At 42.1% G+C, this 19180-nt stretch overlaps 1 protein-coding gene across 10 annotated transcripts in view; it reads right to left on the bottom strand.

The window, feature by feature from the left end:
- Window positions 1–485: 485 nt before the first annotated feature.
- WNK1 (WNK lysine deficient protein kinase 1) overlaps window positions 486–19180 on the bottom strand; it is a 104771-nt gene continuing 86076 nt past the window's right edge. For 6 of the 10 annotated variants that reach the window (XM_037388421.1, XM_037388422.1, XM_037388414.1 and 3 more), the window contains 10 exons: window positions 15774–15860; window positions 15105–15174; window positions 13522–13601; window positions 12314–12972; window positions 11148–11350; window positions 9016–9210; window positions 7658–7750; window positions 5277–5318; window positions 1961–2148; window positions 486–1644 (listed from right to left, as the gene is read on the bottom strand). In XM_037388421.1, the coding sequence (XP_037244318.1) occupies window positions 1330–1644; window positions 1961–2148; window positions 5277–5318; window positions 7658–7750; window positions 9016–9210; window positions 11148–11350; window positions 12314–12972; window positions 13522–13601; window positions 15105–15174; window positions 15774–15860 (1932 nt within the window). In that variant the 3' untranslated portion in view covers window positions 486–1329. The remainder of the gene's footprint in view (window positions 1645–1960; window positions 2149–5276; window positions 5319–7657; window positions 7751–9015; window positions 9211–11147; window positions 11351–12313; window positions 12973–13521; window positions 13602–15104; window positions 15175–15773; window positions 15861–19180) is intronic. The other 4 variants (XM_037388415.1, XM_037388416.1, XM_037388418.1 and 1 more) reach the window with 4 other exon arrangements.

The raw sequence follows: 19180 nt of genomic DNA, 5'->3' as shown, positions 1-19180 counted from the left end.
CATCCTGACCAAACATCTTTACACTTCACAGGTGGAGTCAAACTGCATTTTAAGTTGCGCCTTTCCCAAAGACACACGTTCTCCCCATCCTCTCTCCATTTCCGATCCAGACCTCCTGCCTCCGTAGACACTACTGGTTAGTCTCGTTGTAGCTTCACCCGCGACCCTCCGTCCCACCCCCACCTGGCCCCTGTCACACCAGCAACTTCAGATCTGCCCACCTGGACAAGTTTCCCCAACACACAGAACGCTGGTCCAACCTGCTGCCTCAATGACTTCCCCCTCCTTACACCTACTCTAAACAGTAACGGTACCGCTAAATAACCGCGAACGTCCCAGTCGCTAGGTACAGATAACCCACCTCTGAACCTGCCCTCGCCTGCCCGGGGCTCTGCTGGGAAGATGATGCGAACTGCAGAAGCAATAGAAGTCCAAGGCACTAAAATATCCAGCAAGCATACTGGGAGAACAGACAAGTATTCAAGTACATTAATTTATACAATTTTACATTCACATTTATTTATCTAATACAATGAAAATACAAAGGAAAAAGTTAAAGTGTCTCCAATAAGTATAAGGATATAGCTAGCTTTTTTTCCCATTTTTTCTTTTTAACTTTTTTAACCCTCTATATTCCACTCATTTTTAAACTACTGTTGTCCAACAACATTTATATATCACAGTGTTTCCACATCAAAACTGATGGTAAGTACATGTCCGCAGGGAACTTTTAAATTTTTTTAAACAATTTAAATTGCTCTAATGCTGCAGTCAAAGCTGTTAATATCTTACTTAAAGCAGTAATGACCTATCAAGCACGGGCTGCACTGCAAGTCCATTCGTGTGCCCCATCATTTCGGAGCCAGATACAACTGACTGGGGAGAGGGAGAGGAGGGGGATTTGGACAGCTTTTCTCCTGGTCTTGGTTCTTCAGGGAGAGGTGAGAAGCGTACTAAAGCCTCATGCTAGGATTCAGCCCTCCCACCGCAACGCGTGTGGATTCAGCCTCAAACCAGAGAAAAATTTTACAGCAAGACTGCGTTAAACTGACCCCACGACTTCTCTTCACAGCTCTTGCTCCACACAAGAGCAGAACCCCTCGGTCAAAAGCACTGTCCCACCATAAGGATGCTGATCATCCTCCTCCCCCTTGAAAGTGTGTGGGGAAACTCCCCTTACAGAGAGCTGACAGCAATGGTTGGAAAAGAGAAATTCATTCCCAGTCTGGCAAGCTACCAGTTCATTGCAGCACTAAGAGTTGATACAGGGCCCCATCTCCCTCCCCACGTCCTGTCCCGAGGTCTAGCCAGCACGGTCTCCGAGCGCAGCTAAGTGGTCCGCAGGTTGGAGCCTGGAGGGTTGCTGATCGATTTTTGCAAATTGCTGATGTTGAAGCTTTGCAGAGAGGCGGCACCCACGGGCTGGAACTGGCCGAGCGGAGGCTGTGTCGGACCACCCGTCCCACTCCATGGAGCGGCAAAAGCTGCTGCTGGATAACCGTACTGCTGCGGAGGGCACATCGCCTTTGTGAAGGGACCTAAAGAGGTAGCTGATGCTGCAGAGATAGGCGTAGCACCCAGGGAAGATGTCATAGAGATACAGAGCTGACCCGGTGCCGAGAATTTTCTTGCCATGCCAGGGCCCTGAAAGAAAACCCAGCCCCCAAGAAAAGTTACACAGCTGTGCTTAAAAACCACAGGTTCACTCCCCCTCTGTCCACAAGCTGCTCCCAAGGGATATTTACAGGAACACACCTCATGGCCCTCTTTTAGCTATCCCCTTCCCCTCCCTGTACAGGATTGTACAGGTGAGACAATCCTGTACGTAAAAGGTAAGTAATTTTCTAGAGCAGTTGCCCAAGCTGCAGGGCAACTGCACCCCAGCTGTGATGGATACCCAGATGAGATGGCAGCGACACTGAAAGTTTCGTACCATCAGTGTTCACGGATTCCGCCTTACCTCATAGCTGCTATGTCCTTTGCCAACTTTCTTTCCAGACAGGTTCATGGCATCTCGGGCCCAGTTATCTACCAGCTTGTGCAGGTCATCTGTGAAAGTCCCTTTCCGGCTCGAGGCAATAGCAGGAGGCTGAGGCTGGGGCGCTTGGCTGTTCACTGTAGCCCCGACTGTATTAGTGCTGCTGGTCCCTACAAATAAAAAAACCAAGAATCAAAACTTCAGTTACAGATAACCTTTCCTCTAGTAGCTTTAATAATCATGGTAATGGTACATCAATAGAGAGCCAGTTAAATGCCATGCAGATTAATTCTAAGTTTCCTTCCAGGACAGACTGAAGTGGGAACTACAAGGACTCCTACAGGCATTTTCTCAGTTTAAGAGAATTTCACAGATACATTTACTTTTCAAGAAGCGCTGCAAGTAGTCAACTTAAGAGGGGAATGGTGGCAGCCTACAGGCCTTTGTAGAAGAAAAAGGAGATTAGATTTCAGCGCTGGATGACAGTACAGTCGCTGTCATTCTCTCATCCTACACCTTTTAACTAGCAGCAACCACTACTGGCACAGGTCAGTTCCACCTTGGAGGACACACGCTGGATGCTGGATAAGGAGCACTACAATCAGCATTGCCAGCTGCTCTGTAGCAAATTATCTCCACTTTGTAAAACGAAGATAAAAATTAACGGAGATTATGCAAAAAAGCCACAGCGAGAAACAGCAACTGTTGTTTCCAATAGCTGCCATACTTAGGTTCTTGAGGGTAACCAGATGGGACTGTCTTCATCCACCAAACAGCCAGGATCAGCAGAGGAAGTCTGCACTGCATTAAATTTTGCTTTTTGCCTCTGAAAGCATTTTTTTTGCCATTATGTTCAGATTTCTTAAGTCAGAAGAACAAGCATTTCAGATGCAAACCACCAATACGGCTTCAAGAAGGTAGAAATGAGAGTAGCTCCTTAGACACGCTTTGACAAGTTTTTCTGTTTACTGGGTTGACTGCACAAACACAAAAAGCCCTTCACATAAATACCATGATCCAGTTCTACTAGAAAGCTCACTGAACATTATCCTGTAGGGGGGGGGGGGGGGGGGGGAATATCTAGAAGCTTTGTTTTGGACAGCCTCACTACCCCATTCACACTTATGAACAAGCAACTGCACTCAAATTTCGGTTTTGCAGAGGCAGACCTCATAACATACAACTTCTTTGCAATACTGCTGAAAATTCAGGGTATTTGATAACAGGAATCAAAGTACCCTCATCTACAGATGTGGAAGTGAGAATTAACCACTAGGGCAGACTTCTTCTGAAGGACATGGTAAGGGCAGAATAAATTTACATTTTTCAAATCCATTTAGTACCAAACAAAACAACAGTATCTGGCAACAGCAGTGCTGTCCCTGCACTCCTTGTAAGGACACATCCTCACCTAATTTTTTCCTCAAAGTTCCTCAAACATTTCTACTTGCTCACTCTAAGAATGCAACTGGGAAATCCAAGAAAACCTGAGTTTATGGTAGACATTTCTGAAGAAAACTCATTAGAATTGGAGCATCAAAAAAGCCAGAAATGAAAATCATCTCTCTATTGCAAAGGCCAAAGGACGGAGTCGCTGTCTCTTGCCCGACAGCTGCTTCATCTGTTCCGCTTTCCCTGGCTATCAGCCACACTCCTTGCAACCACTGTATCAAAGAGCGAACTGGCTCCAAACCCCTGCAGGAATGTTTCATATTGAGGAGTGAATTAGGAAGGTGACATACTTACTATGCAGGACAAATAAGCAAAGTGTTACTGCCTCTGGTGGCGCTGAGGAGGGAAGGATACGCATCCCTCCCACCAGTTCCAGCTCAAGCATGGAAGTGGCTCCCGGTCCGGGTGCCCACAGGTGGGGCAGCAGTTGTTACGAGCAGGCAGGTGCATGCAACCGTACACGTGAAATAAACGAGTACGGCTCCCTGACCAGAGCGTGCAGCTGCAGCACAGATGAAGAGTAATATGAACACGCTAAGGTGGCAAGGAAAATCTACAGTGAAATAACAAGAACCTCAAGCATGCATCATGTGGAAAAGGCTCAAGATACAATTGTTTAATAAGAGCAATGATGTGAAAGGTGAAATTGAAGACAAATGAGGCAAAAGCAAGAAAGGGGTGCTCAGGAGAGCTGCCAAAACCAGTAATCATCACATTCCACCGTAAGGATTCATGCAGGGATCGACACACTTGCTCTCATCCTCTTCACGATGGCCACTATCTGCTTTGGATATTTCACATTTCCATTTTCATCAGTAAAGCACAATGGATCCTGGACCTATGCTAGAGAGCTTCCTCAGGCCATGGAAAAGAGAGAATCGATCAAGGTATGAAATATCGTTTAGGAAAGTTTAAGTGTTTCAAAAAGGACTGGACTGGCTCAGGGTGGGAACCTCAGGGAGGTTGCAAGAGCTTTGTCCACAAATATGATTTTGTTAGTGAGCTCTTATCTTGAATCACAGACAGACCAGCCTACACCACAACAGGGAGCTCTGCAATTACCAAAGCTCCCATGTAATGTCATTTTAAAAAAATTATTTCTCAGGAATTTCACGTTTTAGCTCCAACATAGTTACCACCTGCAGAAACTGCCATCCAGAAGAGTCTGAAAAGGAAGTGCTTCAACTTGTAGCATTCAATGGAAACAACCCCCCCACATTCCTGCTTGGTCACAGCAGCCGTCCCCAGTTCTGCTCTGACATGAAGGATCTGAAGTGAAACAGGCTTCTCTCTCTCCAGCCCGCTACCCGTAATGCCTTCATTCTGCCCTTTTATTCCCCTCCCCCCCGCCCCATAAACCAGCAGTCAAAGACACCTGTAAAACAGTCTTGAGCAACATGAGCACACACAGGCTTTTCAAAACATCTCTCGCTTTGGGAGACACTGGAGATCTGACAGCTTGCTCTTAAAATGTCGAAGGAGTGTCCGCAATGGGATCCGGCACCGAGGTGCCAAGCCCCCTCAGATCTGTAAACGAACCAGCTGCTCAAAGGTCCAACTCTAGCACGTTACAGCGAGCAACTGACCTCGATGCTCAACTCGCTCTCGTTAGTGATGAGCCGAGTTCCACAGCGGAGGCGAGGTTCTGCCTGCCTCCACTCGCCTGCCAGAGCAATAGCCAAACTATTTGATATCCTAATGACTGAGCACACATTAGAGGGCATAACACAGACAGACAGATGCTGTGCTGGAGACAGAGTCAGGAAGGTAAGGCTTCAGTGACCAGAAAAAGCTGATGAATAACTTTACAATCAGGAATCGGAGATAACAGAAATAAGATAATTACTACAGAGCTGGTTGCAAGGACAGACTTTTTTCACCATCTTCCCTGAAGCACAAAGAGAGAGTAATTTGTTAAAGATAAGAGAAACAGTGAGAAATGTTTAGTATCAGGAAACGGTACAAAAAGCTTGGTGAGAAACAGAGGACACAGCATGGCAGGGCTCTTAGTCACTGCTAGGACACTCCAGGACAAACCCAAAGACTGCTCTGTGACAGTTTAACCAGTTGTACTTTCAGAAAGAGAAAAGGCCCAGCCTCCCACATTTCTTCTTCAGAATTTCCACGCCATAGTGAAGAATGTCAGGAGATATTACTGTCACAACTGGCTGTTATTGCAAAAGGAAAAGTACATCTTCCATTTTTGTCAGGACATAGGGAGCATTTTACACTATCAAAGTTCAACCAGTTTACAACAGGAGAGATGTATTCGATAGGTCAAGTGCTTTTAGTTTGTCACCTTATTTTCTCAATCCATGGAATAGTTCAGACATTCCCCGCCAAGCTGTACCACTCTGTTTCTCCAGCTGCACAGTTAAAAGCATCAATTACTGCACTGTTTCCTCAACATCACTGGTTCTAACCCAGCGCCTTCTCCGGTTGTCACTCTCCACAACAGTCTGCAACAACATTTCAAGGACAAGACTCCAGGAAGCAAGCAACCTGCCGTAAGCCAAGTGCCAGGCCAAGCTGTGCCATGCCAAGGATTACCTGCTTTTACAGGACAGCTACAACACACTTGTCAAAAGGAATCCAGTTCCCCTAGCTCCAGTCCCATAAGCAAGAGGTATACATGCCAAAGTACTCTTAGCCAGATGATGGTCAATTTGCAGCAAGCCAAGGCCTTATAAGTAAATGATGCTCTCATATATTCAGTTCATTGTCGATTCTAGACACAGAATGGCTGTTCTTTATATTCCCTAGCCCCAAAAAGGACAGACAAGACTAAAGATTATCTCTAAGTTTGCTTTAGTAAGAATTTAACTGCTTCCAAGAAAGAAGCCATAATTCCTGAGACTGCAAATGTCCATTAGTGCATATCTGCACATTAATATACTAGCAAAAACATTTAAAGCTGCTCAATTTGAAAAATTAAATGCCATTAGCACTTATATTCCCCAAATCCAATGAAGTGAGATGGAGGTATCATTGCAAAACAGAACAGCCAGGCAAGAATTTCCCCTCCCTCCAACTCATTCCCTCTCCCAGAGGATGGAGCTGATTGCATTGCAGCTGTCTCTGCAGAAGGGCCAGGCCCAGTTCCCGCACACAACTCTCTGGCTCAGCTGAGCTATGGCCAACTGTAGTGAGACAGATGCTACAGATGTGTGGTACTGTCATGCAGTGCAGTGACTGAAGGTGTCTTTACAGCGCTTACAGCTTTCATGTATCAAAGACATTCCAGAGGGTGGGAAACAAATGTCAGGACATTTAAAGGGTCCAGCCTGCAGAAGCAGCATGGGAGATGTTGCAGCACTCCTAATAAAAAGCATCACATCAGCAGCCTCAGCTCAAGCGTATCATTACTTCAATCACATCAGAAGTTTGAGGCTCTCTCGTAAGTCTGGCCTAGCGTAAGTACAAACGAAAGGATTTTGACAAGAACTGCAAAGGTAACTCACGAGGGTTGAGAGAATGTCTAAAGATGTCTATCTACCACCTTTATAGCTATTTGTTGCACATTTAGTAGATCTCCAATTCACAGTATAAAATTCAAAAAGCGGGCCCATTAGTAGGTAAGGATCTTTTGAGTTTGCCTGAGAATATGATTTTAAAACCCTCAACACTTTATTCTTTAGCTATTGGCTAATGAACATACTGACTGCCTACATCAACGGTGGCATCAATGCTCTGCACCGTAACCAGCACTAGTGCTGAGAACATGCAATACCAAATCAAACCTGCGCAGCAAGCATACTGCTGGAGGAAGTGAGCGTACTCCCTCCCATCAGTTGCAGTAGCATCTAAAGGAGAAATTTGGAAAACAAAAGTCTTCCTCACTGTTCCACTAGAAAGACTACTTTTCTTCCAAGTCTCATGTGCAGTAACATATGCTGAAGCATAATTACTAAGGCAGGCCAAAAGAAAATGCTCTCCCCGGTTTCTATCATTTCACTGAACTGTCGTGAAGGTTTCCACCAAAAGCTTAAAGAAAATGAGTGCTTGTTATTATGAGTTTAAGAACAGAGAAACCTAACATGAGAACCCAAACTTCTAAAGGCGTGCTAAGAGCAGCTCAGCTGAGCCATGGGACTGGAGGGAATACAAGGTGGTAGATGAGAATGGGCTGCATGAAACAGATCCAAGCAGCAGAAAAAAAAAAAAAAAAACCCCAAACAAAAAGACGAAACAAAAAACAGACAAGGAAGGAGTAAAGGTGTTACACACAAAGAGCCAAGCAGGGCGTACTCAGAAATCGGGTCCTCCTGCCACCAGGCTTGAACGTCACTCTCTCAGATGCACAGTTAAACTTCGCACAGCCTGTGAGAAAACAAAAACGGGAAGAACAGAGAAAGGAGAGGAAGAGGGACAGAACACCACTACAAGATGTTAGAAACTTGAGGTTGGAAGGGTGAAATGCATTAACATGACACACAAGAATAAGCCTCAAAGTGTGGACCAAAGAGTATGTAGACAACATACGGAGTGAAGAGACTCCCTCTAACACCTCCAGACTTTAGGCCAAGTTTGCAGCGTTACTCTTCAGTACATAACCCAACAATAAGGTTGCAATCAAAATAAGAAAGCCAAATGCTGGCAAAACTACCCAATTATAAAACTGTACTGCACAACTCTAGATACAGGCAGATTATTCAAGAAGCTCCAAAATACTTTAAACAGTTCATTAAAAAAAACTGCATAGAAAATTCTTAAACATTTGTTCCCATTTTCTGTCTGTACTTCTCAAGTTTCAGCAAAATCATGCATCAGAGTTGATGCATTCAATCAGACTATGGCAAAATTTCTCAAAAAGTTGTTCAAGGGGGAAAAGAAAACCTAGAACAGCCAAATTCAGAGAAATAAAGGAATCCAGCTATCACCCCCTTAATGACTGGAAGCAAAGAAGTGCTCCCTATCAAATGATCACAGCTGTGTAAGTATCTGATTAAGATACTAACTAGTAACAAGCAATCCACAACCTGAGTAATGAGTAAATGAAAAATTGATTATTCCTACCTTTCCATCCTCCCACACTACCTGTTCCTTCCAAGGATAATTCTTTAACTCACAATTGCAGAGCAAGAGCCTTTTTGACCTTTTATTGTTAAAAATTCCATTGGCAGAAACAGCCAAAGCAGTCTGGAAGCCTAAACAGACATTTCCTACCATTTCAATTATGTGTTAACATTGATCAAAGCTGGTCTGCCCCTTCCTTAGTCCCGCTTCACATTTCCACCCCCCATTCTCACCTGCCTCCTCACCCTTTCAGCCAATACCTTTCCCCCAGCTCCGCAGAACACTGCTTGCCACACCATACTGCACTCTCTTGTATTCTCCTTGGTGCTTTCATCACAGCAGACAGGGCCATGCGCTATATGTTCATTACTTCAACAACCTCACGCTTCACTTATGTGAGAAGGAAGAAACCTCAGTTCAGAGAACACCCTTATCAGCCTCCGCACATAGGCTCGAGACTACCAATCTACTCCACGCTGTGCATTAAAAATCAAGTGTCATCAAGTTGATTATTTGCTCATCAGTAACAAAAGCGCAAGACTCAACACTAATTCCACTTGAAGTCTTACCTTGGCCTGGTGCCGAAAGGCTTGGTACCGAAAGGGCACCATCACTGGTAAAGGCAGAGTAGAGATTTTCGCTGGAAGGTGAAGGTTTGAGGGGCTGTAACAAATGGTTCTGCCCAGTCTCTGGCACACTACCAGGAGGATGAAGTGTCTGCTGTGGGGGCAAGACTGACGGCGCACTCTGAGCTGACAGATTGCCTAAAAGAAGAAGGAAGGCAAAAAGCTGTTCAGTGTTTCCGTTCCCCAACCTCATTTTCAAAGCTTCTGTCATTGCTCCCAAGGGACAGGAGAAAAAACAGGAAGTTTGACTGGAACGTTTACTAGGGGGGGAAGTCACTACCAGGTAACTCAAATGATCAGTTTAGCTATCACACTAGTGATTCAGAAAAAAGTGCTGGGGGTGGGGATGTTACCAAAATGTCGGAATGAAGAACTTATCGACACCAATGTGATGTAGATAAGCAGACACTTCTTTATTAACGGCCGGGTGCGTGAGCGAGTCCTCTCACGATCAACGCACGCCAGGTCTCAAAATCAGATTCCATATATAGAACTTATTCATACATATTCATTAAATATTCATGCATAATCATAACGTTTCCCGTAAATCATTAACATACTCTCCTCCTATATCCGATTCTGCGCAGTAAAGCTTAGAAAGGTCTAGAAATGGGTCTGGGGTACGATTTGGGTAGGTGGTGTATGAGTCGGTGGTCGCGACCTCCCCCTGCCGGAATTACCTTTTACTAAAGTTCACAATTTCTTGGCAGGTAAGTACAAGCTGTTCCAGTCGACTCTCCCCAGTTTCCATTAATCTCATACTCTGACATTTCAATACACCTCTACATACAGAAGACTGGTCAAATACAAAGAAACCTTTCAAACCCTAAAGTTACTACTTAAGTTTTAACAATGGTTCTAGCCCCTTCTTCTAGCCTTGGTACAGGATGTACAAAAGACCTCATAACAGCTTTTACTGTGCAGCTATAAGTTTCATTTAAAATATTTCTTATCCTTCTATATTTTAAGTTTATAAAATGATTTTATAAAATCAATTAATCAATCAAATAAAGTCAATCAATCTTAACTTATTAACGAATCTATAACAGGGAGGGGACGATACCATCCTCTGGTCAAGCATGACAACCCAAGGAAGGGGGGAGGCGCCAAGGGGAGGGAACTACTCCTAGTTTCTGAGAAAGCAGTAAGACTATAAATATTCTTATTTACTTAAGTTTTAAGGCAACTCTGTGCTAGCTTACTGACACATAGCTCCCATACCATATAACTAATCAAAAGTGAGCAGCCAGTGTGACTGGACACAGAAAATACAGCATGACATGGAATTACCAAAGTGAACGTGCAGGTAGCAGTTAACAAGTTCGTCTGCTCGCAGTGCTGGCCCTCCAGTACTCTTTACTCAATGCTACAGGATGTGAGACATCTACAATTACCCAGCAAGCATCTGACATCCATGTCATTCAAAGTGTCAACAGTACTATTTATTTTTTAGTTCTGTTTATAATAAAAGTGGTTTTACTAAGACAGGAAGCCTTGACAATTGAAACTGTTTCTCAGTTTCTAAGTACCAAAACACCTGCAACTCCATTTAAACAAACAAAACCAAAATCACTATTTGAACATCCATCAACTGTGACTAAGTTTCTGAAGTGTAAGGACTAGTAAGATCATGCTTCAGTGCTACTAAAGTAGAAAAAAATATCTCTGAAGATGATTGACGTTATCAGCCCCATTCTTTAAAATCAGTTTCACGAGGCAACAAAAGCAATTTATCTTTTAAAAAAATAAACCAAAGTTTTCCTCCATACTGTAAACTTACGCTTTTTTTCCTGGTCAGAATTCTATAATTAATTGTCTAAAAAAATACAAATCACAACTCTAAAACTGCTCTTACAGAGCAACGTGACAGCATCTTTCAGTAGATCGCAAAAGTCACAAGCAAGACCACCAAACAGCAAAAGCAATTTCAATGATCTCGTAATCCGGGCAGCAGAGGAGTGGGGGAGAACACACATACCCCCTCCCAAAGACAAGACAGACACAGGCATAGATCTAAGAATGAGATATGGTACCTTGTCGGTTTCATCCACTCAAAAAATTGAAGAAAGTCTCACCTGATAGCTGAGGGCTTTTATTTCCCTGGGAGCTGCTACGACTGGACTTGCTGCTTTTTCCTTTAGTAGGTCGCCTCCTCCTCCCCGACAGGGGTGCAGCTGGGGGGATAATTACAGCAGGCGGCGCCTTTCCCAATTTCATGTATAGTGACTCAATCTCCTGCTTCTGGCGACTCTGCAGCTCCTGGATCTCTTTAAGGTGCCTAAGAAGGTACGAAGGAGTGTGATTTACCAAAATCCTATGTATATACATGCATGCATACAATCCCTCCCCTCCAGTCAAGCTCGCCCAGCTTCTTTGGTCAAATTCTCATTAACATTTAAGAAAGGAGGATACAAATCTTTTCCACAAATAACCACTGAACACATGGCAGAACACGTGCCATCTTCCACCGTGCACTAACCCTGGCTAGAATTCCAACACAAAGTTCCCAATGTTGTAATCATAAAACCCAGGGTAAATGGAAGTACAAACAAGAGCATACCCCTACTGTAGAAGATCAAATCATTCAGCTCTAAAATGCTACGGGAATAGCTAGATTATTCATTTTGAGATGTACGGCCTTGGAGACTTCTATATTTGTATTGCCTTAGGGGTGTGGTATTTTTTTCCAGAACACTTGCATACACAAGATTTTAAATTGCCAGCTACCCTAAAAAAAGCTCAACTTTCAGTATAAATAAATTAATAGGTCAGATTGCTTGACTTCCAAAATTTTTTTCTAAGTCAACAAGAATTCTTCAGGACAAGGGGAACCATTAGAAATGCCAGAAATGCATATTAGAAATGCAGTTGTGTGTTATTTTCAAATGAGACACCACTGTTCCCACTAAATACTAAGCTTCAGTGATATGCACAGGCTTCTATACATCTGCACTCTTACCCACATTACAGCAACCAATCTACATATAAACACACACAACAAGGTTACAGGTCAGAAAACTAAACTCAGCAAACCCGTATATACCTTTTTTGTTGTAATTGTGTACTACTTTCCCACTAAACCTTTCTCCCACATAAACACTGACAATGGGTCCTGACACTTAGCAAAGGCTGTCTTTTTAAAAGAAGTTTACTTTCGTTCTTTGTCAAAAGTACAGAAGAAATTCGTGTTAATCCCCTTACGCACATTTCATACGTGGCCACACAATGAAAAAAGCCTTACTTCTCCCGTAACCGACGGAGTTCCAATTTCAAGTCTTCATCTTCAATATCCGACTCGTTGTCACTGCTCATGTAGGAGGAGTTGAATGAGTTGCTAAGGCTCTGAACAGGGAGGCTGATCTTCGACCCCAGAAGCTGGAGCGAGTCTGGGCTCCCTGAGCCATCATCCAAATCCTTAGCCATCCCACTTAAGAAGGCGGCCTCTGGTTCAGAGGACGGACCATTCATGTGTGGGGACTGCCTTGACTCCAACTCTTTCTTCGGAGCTGCAGCTGAAGAAGCAACTTGTTCCAAGCCCACAGACAGAGGAAGAGTCATTGGCTCTTTCTCTGCACAGCTGACCTCGTCCTGAGTCTTTGACACTGAAAAGCGCCCCACTTGATCCGTTGTTGTTGTTACCTGAAAGCGCCCAACCTTAGTAGGCTGACCAACATCTACTGGCAACTGCAGCACTGGAACTGTCTGAGGAATGCCATCTACTGCATCCAAAGAAGAGTCAGCAACGGCCTCGCTTTTCCGACTGCCAACCTGCTTTACCAGTGTACTCTCTGGGCTACTGCCAGAAAGAGATGAAGAATCAGTGGAGGTGGTTTCAAATTGCACTGGCTTAGTTTCAGGTTTGTCACCCTCTTTTAGCACATCATCCACTGCCACGGATACCTAGAATAGAAATGTAATCATGCAGGCTTTCTTAGCTCTTCCTTAACATGATGCTTTTTTTTACCTTTGTAGTAAGATGCATCTGAGAGGGGAAAATAACTTGTTTCCTTGGTATCCCACAAAGCAAACTACTATTTCCCTCCAAGTAAACACATTGCCACACAAAGTAGTACTTTAAGCGATCTGGAGGATTAACTCCAAGAAACACAGCAGATTCAGGGGGGATTTCCTCCACAAACAGTTCATGACACAGCGAACATCCCAGCATTGTTAGCCCAAAAGCAACTAACATTAAGGACCAAAGCCAACGGCTACATAGCTGAGGCCTGACACGATGGAATGCTGTATTCACAATTCCAGACCTGCATAATCTAGTGCAATCTCTGCCCTGAATAAAAACAGCATCTGCACAAAGCACTGCATTCACAAGCTCAACACGGACATTTTCTTCCAACAGGAAAGCCCCCCATGAGGCTTGCTGAGCTGGGACTACACAGGAACTGCTCCAAGATCCTCTATCAACAACCAAATTAGTTTAACATCTCCTACCTGAAACCGTCCCATCTTAAGCACACCAGCTCCTGCTGTTGTAGCCATAGCACTGCTCTCTCCACCACATGATGCTGAAGCTAAGGAGAAGGAGATTAAGAAGAAAGTGAGCAATACATTTGAACTCCAACAATTTCTTTTTATCTACTTCAAACTCAGCTATCAGTTAACTCCTAGCAGGCCTTTGGATTCATGGAACCTGACCTCTTTTTTTCAACTGTACCATATAGACTATCAAAGAGCAATGTTAAAATGAAGTATTTTTGTATCAAGTTTCCCTCCATGGTATACTTGCTAAAAGCATACTTTCAGATAGCAGTAAAAAAGCACACCGATTTCAAACAGGGATGTGAAATAGCCAAAGGATAAAAACAGAACCAAAATTCATCTAAGAAAAAATTTATTCTAACTCAATACTCATATTGACTACCTAAGTTTCACACATGCTAGGGACGATTTACTAACAGAAAAATCTAAGTTGAAGAAATGTTACAAACCACATTTACTCAAAGCAGTCTCTCTGAAGCTTTCAGAGCTGGATTACTAGGTGTCAGCTCCTAATTTTGTTGCTGTATGCACTGGCGGTATAAGGTTACAAAGCTGAGAAATAATATTATATTTTTAAATCAGTTCTATTGGACAGCTTGCTGTGTGTATTAAACAACTTCCCAGTTTACTCTCACCTTCTAAACTTTAGCAGGCAAAACCCAACTGATTTCCTAGCACACAGATGAGTTCTACAGTATAGTTCACTAACAATATACCAAAATGGAAGTATTTTATTTTCCCACTGCTTTTATTAGCTTTTGACGGTTTGTCACCGAACTTCACAGGCACATGCAAGTTAAATAATGTTTACTAGATAGTTCAGAAATCATTTTAGTACCACAAACAATTTCTTTTAAAAAGAATGGAAGGGGTTTTTTTTAAAATTAAAATAACTACGGGAAATACTAACAGGAAAGTCTCAGACTATTTTGCAAGTTGTGGGGTTCCCCCATCCCCCCAACAATTGAACTCATTTAGATCTGAACGTCATGAATCATTCAGACTTCAACTGTTGATCACCCAAGTCAACCTTCAGTTTTCTAAAGTAGCCAAGAAGGGAGCCTGATTTCCCTACTGCCTTTCTTAAATTTTTAGTAGTTTAACCTTCATTTATCCATTTAAATTGAAAGGAAACACTCTTACATTAGTAAGATGTATTCCTACATATAGAACACAGCGCAATGACACAAGATGAAAAGTCTTACTGTTGCTGCCAAGATCGTAGAAAACAGTTCCTTCAAAATCCTGAAGCTGTACCTCAGCTGCATACTGGAAATTCTTTGCAAGTCTTAATTTAGCATTTTGGAGAGCTTTACATCCTAAAGGAGTTACTGTAATATGCATATGTCATTCCCCTCCCCTGGTCTGCAGTGGAAAATTTCAGTCTAGTTACTAAGCACTAATACAATCCCTAAGGAATTGTCATTGTATGACTTACTAAAGAAAGGCTATATCCTTTGAAGTTGCTAGTCTGTTCGATGTTGGATTATATCGCCATGCTGAGAAACCATCTAAAATAATCGAGGCTGTCTTACCATCCTTCAGAGACTGCGGTGCTGAAGACACCAGCCCGGTAACCGTTGTAGATGCAACTGAGGGCACAGACTAAAGGTTCACAGGTGAAAACAAAACAAAATGAAAAGAATCAGTGGTTTGATTGAATGCCAACAAATCCACTATACTGCACAATACATAGCCTTTTATTTTCACCAGGGTCAAAGTATGACCGTGAGAAGACAAATGCAAGTTTTGAACCTCCAAAACAAGCATCATCACCAAGAGATTTTATACGCCTTACAACCCCCAAGGCTATCCCCATTTCGTATCAAAGTTTACTATTATAGTCTTTAAAAATTTCAGATCCACACTTTAAACATTCCCCTCTTAAATTAAGACTGACATACCACATACTGCTTGTTTAGTGCTCTTTCCCCTTATTCCATACTCACTTCTAGTTTGGTGACATCACCAGGAAAGCTGGATTAAGAACTAATACCCAAAGACATGATCTACTGCACCACACAGATTTTTCTTATTTTGGTTGACTCAGTCCCACAAACTGGAAGGTGACTTCATTTTTTTGGAAAAAAAAAAAAAGCCTGAAGATTTGTGTAATGATATTTAAGGTAGCGACCTAAGAGCACAACCTTGAGAAAACACTGAAGTTTTTCATGACTACTAAACTGCCAACATTGCAAACATACACAGGCAGGAGCAGATGTCACTGGAACGGTCTCTGGACTAAGGGTTCTTCTCAGCTTAGCATCCAGATCTTCCAGTGGCTGTTGGGACTGAGAAAGGAAAGAGTAAACAGCTGTCCCAGCTCAGTAGAAATACATCACATTTGAGAAACAGCCAGATTTAATACTAAAATTTAAAGCAGCCAGTACAGCTCCCCTATTTCTACTAAGTTCTCTTCCTACATGTTTACGTTTAACATGTATAGCATAGTTAAGACTGGAAGCAAATTTAAGAAACATATTTGGTAAAAAACAGAAAAGAAGCATTAACTGGAACTTCTGTTTTTCCTGAAGTTAGCATGAAGTACAAATTTCCACTTAAGAACTGAGCAAAGATGCTGCAAGCCTCCAAATTCCACATTTTTTATTTGGAGGATAATCCATAACACGAATGACCTCCATTATCTAAAATCTTGAAGAAAGTGAAGGGGGGGGGGGGGGGGGGAGGGAATCACAGAAAAATTAAAAAAATATGCCTATAATTTCAAACGCAAACATGGATAAAGCAAGACTGAGGATAACAATTTTTAAAACAACAATCAAACAAAACCCTCAAAGGAGCTATCTGGATGGACTGACTTGAAGAGGAAGAAGGGAGAGGGGCAGAAACTCTCACAAGTACGTTTATGACTTATATTTCAGCTGTTTGTGTTGGCATCTAAGACATTTTGCAAGCTTGGCCAATTGAATTGGGGAAAAGAAGAATTACCTAAAAATGTCTTATAGATAAGGAAAGTTCAGACTCACTCAAAATTATTAATTAGGGCCATACCCATAAGATATATATGGAAGAACAAACTTGGCAGATATCACTAAGTTGCAGTTCTGACCCTATGGAGTAGAAGTTTCCATCCAAACTTTAGCATCATTAATATTTTTACATCTTTTATATTAAAAAACTAGATCTGTTTTTAGAACTGAAGTTGAGGTCATGGCAACATAAAAACATTACCTTCCACCTTCAAGAAACTGAAAGTTAGAGGTACACAAGAGCATAAAGATGCTTTCAACAGGTTGCCAGGATGAAATTCTTCCCGAATTGTGGATTTCAAAACAACCAAAGCGCCTAACAATAAGGCCCATACCAAATCCATCCAAATTTAAAAAATAAAAAAGAAGCACAAGAAAATGCAGGCTTCTGTGACTACTTTTCAGAAATCCAAATTCTTAGCAGACAAGTGAGCTAATTCAATAATACTGTAAAATACAGGACATTTCACCTGAAATACTACGTAATTCTCATCACTTATGTTCACAGGAAGATATTTGATTCAAATAGACAAAGAGCTGAGATATCAGAACGATCAGGAAATAAAGATTTCCTTTTGGGACAAGGCTACCAAAATGAAGTTTGAAAATTAACCTAAATACCCTTTAAAAAGCCATTAAGGAATAAACAGAAAAGGTATTTAAGGAAGACATTGTCCAAAACTGGTTTTGAGATGACATGTACTTTGTCTGCAAATTAGGAGTCTGGTATTAAGGAAATTATTAAAAAAAAAAAGTTGTGTAATGAGCTACTGACAGAAGCAACAAGGAAGGCAAGCCTATCTACTTTAAGACAAGCCAGTAATTTTCCAGGTAGTATTATGTGATAGCAGCAACTGCTCTTAATAGTCAATTAGATTTGATCCAGTTGGTCTCCTCCAATTTTGTCTGACTCCTAGACAGGCTTTAGAGTTCAAATGAGAGTTGAAATTAGGTAAGCTGTTTGCAAAGGACAAGAAGGAAAGGATTTGCGTTTATGCCTCTTCCATACCACAAATCCTGCCAGAAATACCTAAGACAGAGAAAGAAGCCTTCTGCAGTGGTCCAGTGGCTTGAGTCACATAAGTGGCTACAAGTGCTTTGAGTTTTGGGGAAAATGTTCTGAAATACTCAGTTCCAAGCAGTAACAATAAGAAGGACTATGAACTTAGGTGTGACTCATTTTAACCAGCTGCCTCCATATTCATTTGCTACCTGTGCATACAGTAAGATCACACCTAAGTATTAACAAGAAATTGTCTCCTCTTCAGCAAAATCATGCTTCAGAAGGAACTAGCTGAAAGGCATAAACCAGCTTCCGTCTCCAGAAGATGGGGGGGGAGTGTTACTTGATAAGACTACCATCTTACAGCTCTACTTCAGTCATTCAGCTTCTTGCTCATTTGGAGGCAGAAGATACCCATTTCCTGATGACTCACAGGGCAGGAATATGGCCCTCATTCAGCATGCTAGAAAGAAGCCACGTAAAACCAAATACAGCAGCACTCCTGACAGGTTTCAAGAGCCGTACATTCACTTTCATAGTTTTCTTACATAAAGAGCATGAACTTCTGCCTTTTCACAATGCACGATACTTTCCAAGTAGTGGGCTGATTCTTACTGCTTACAAAAGATTTAAACATGCTTTAATTAAAAAGAAGAGACAAACAAATAGTTCTGGACACAGAGGACATCTGCAAGGACTCCTTGATCAACACCACTGATTTACATTTGTTCCATCAGATGAAGACCACTGCGTTGGTAGAGAGCAAGGATAGACAGGATGAGATGTCAACTTTTGGCATGCCGTAACTTAGGTCCACTGGACTGCCTCCATTCTAATGCCCTGAACATACTCGATGCAAACGTAGGCTAAGAAAGATTCCTCAGAGACCACAAGATCACAACATTCACTGGGAGAACTGGAGAAACTGCTGAAGGCAGAGCTTCTGCATACAAAAGTACTGGAGGAAAAAAGCTGGAAAACCTAAAAACCCAGACTATTAATTTCATAACCAACATGAAACTACATGAAAGCAGCTGACATGCCCTGCTGCTCCACTCTACTCATGTCTTTAGAACTAGGCAGTATTATGGGTCTCACACTTGAAAAACTGAAATGGAAATACTATTCCAATGACATCTTTGAAGATTAGTACCCTAAAATACATGTAATTCAGTTTTTACAATTTCAGCTGTAGAACATGAGCCATGACAGCTTTTTAACCAAAAGTGCCTTAGCACAGTTTAAATGTGCAATTTTCTAACATTATTCCTTTGTATGACAGTCAGCTTAAATCCTTTCAGACGTAAGATCTCAACGATCTATTGTAAATCCCAAAAAAGGAACAGCTTGCAAAGAACTAAAGTGACCTTTAAAGTTTATTTTCAATTCCCTTCCACAGGTGAAACTTGAATTCAAGAGCTCCATTGCAAGACATGAGAGGGAGAACCTTAGGAGAGTGTCATGGAGAGGACTTCATCAAGGTTAGCTCAGTTTGCATTAAAATTCTCGGGGGTCCAAAAAACCAAAAAAGAAGTCAGGCCATAATGCCAGTAAGTACTGTACAAATTTTCATACTGTAGCTATTTTACTGGGATTGCTTTAAAATTATAGTTAAGAC

The sequence above is a fragment of the Falco rusticolus genome, chromosome 5, assembly GCF_015220075.1.
Source record: "Falco rusticolus isolate bFalRus1 chromosome 5, bFalRus1.pri, whole genome shotgun sequence".
Classification (NCBI taxonomy): domain Eukaryota; kingdom Metazoa; phylum Chordata; class Aves; order Falconiformes; family Falconidae; genus Falco; species Falco rusticolus.
The sequence above is the reverse complement of the archived record's forward strand: the minus strand, read 5'-3'. Positions and strand labels throughout refer to the sequence as shown.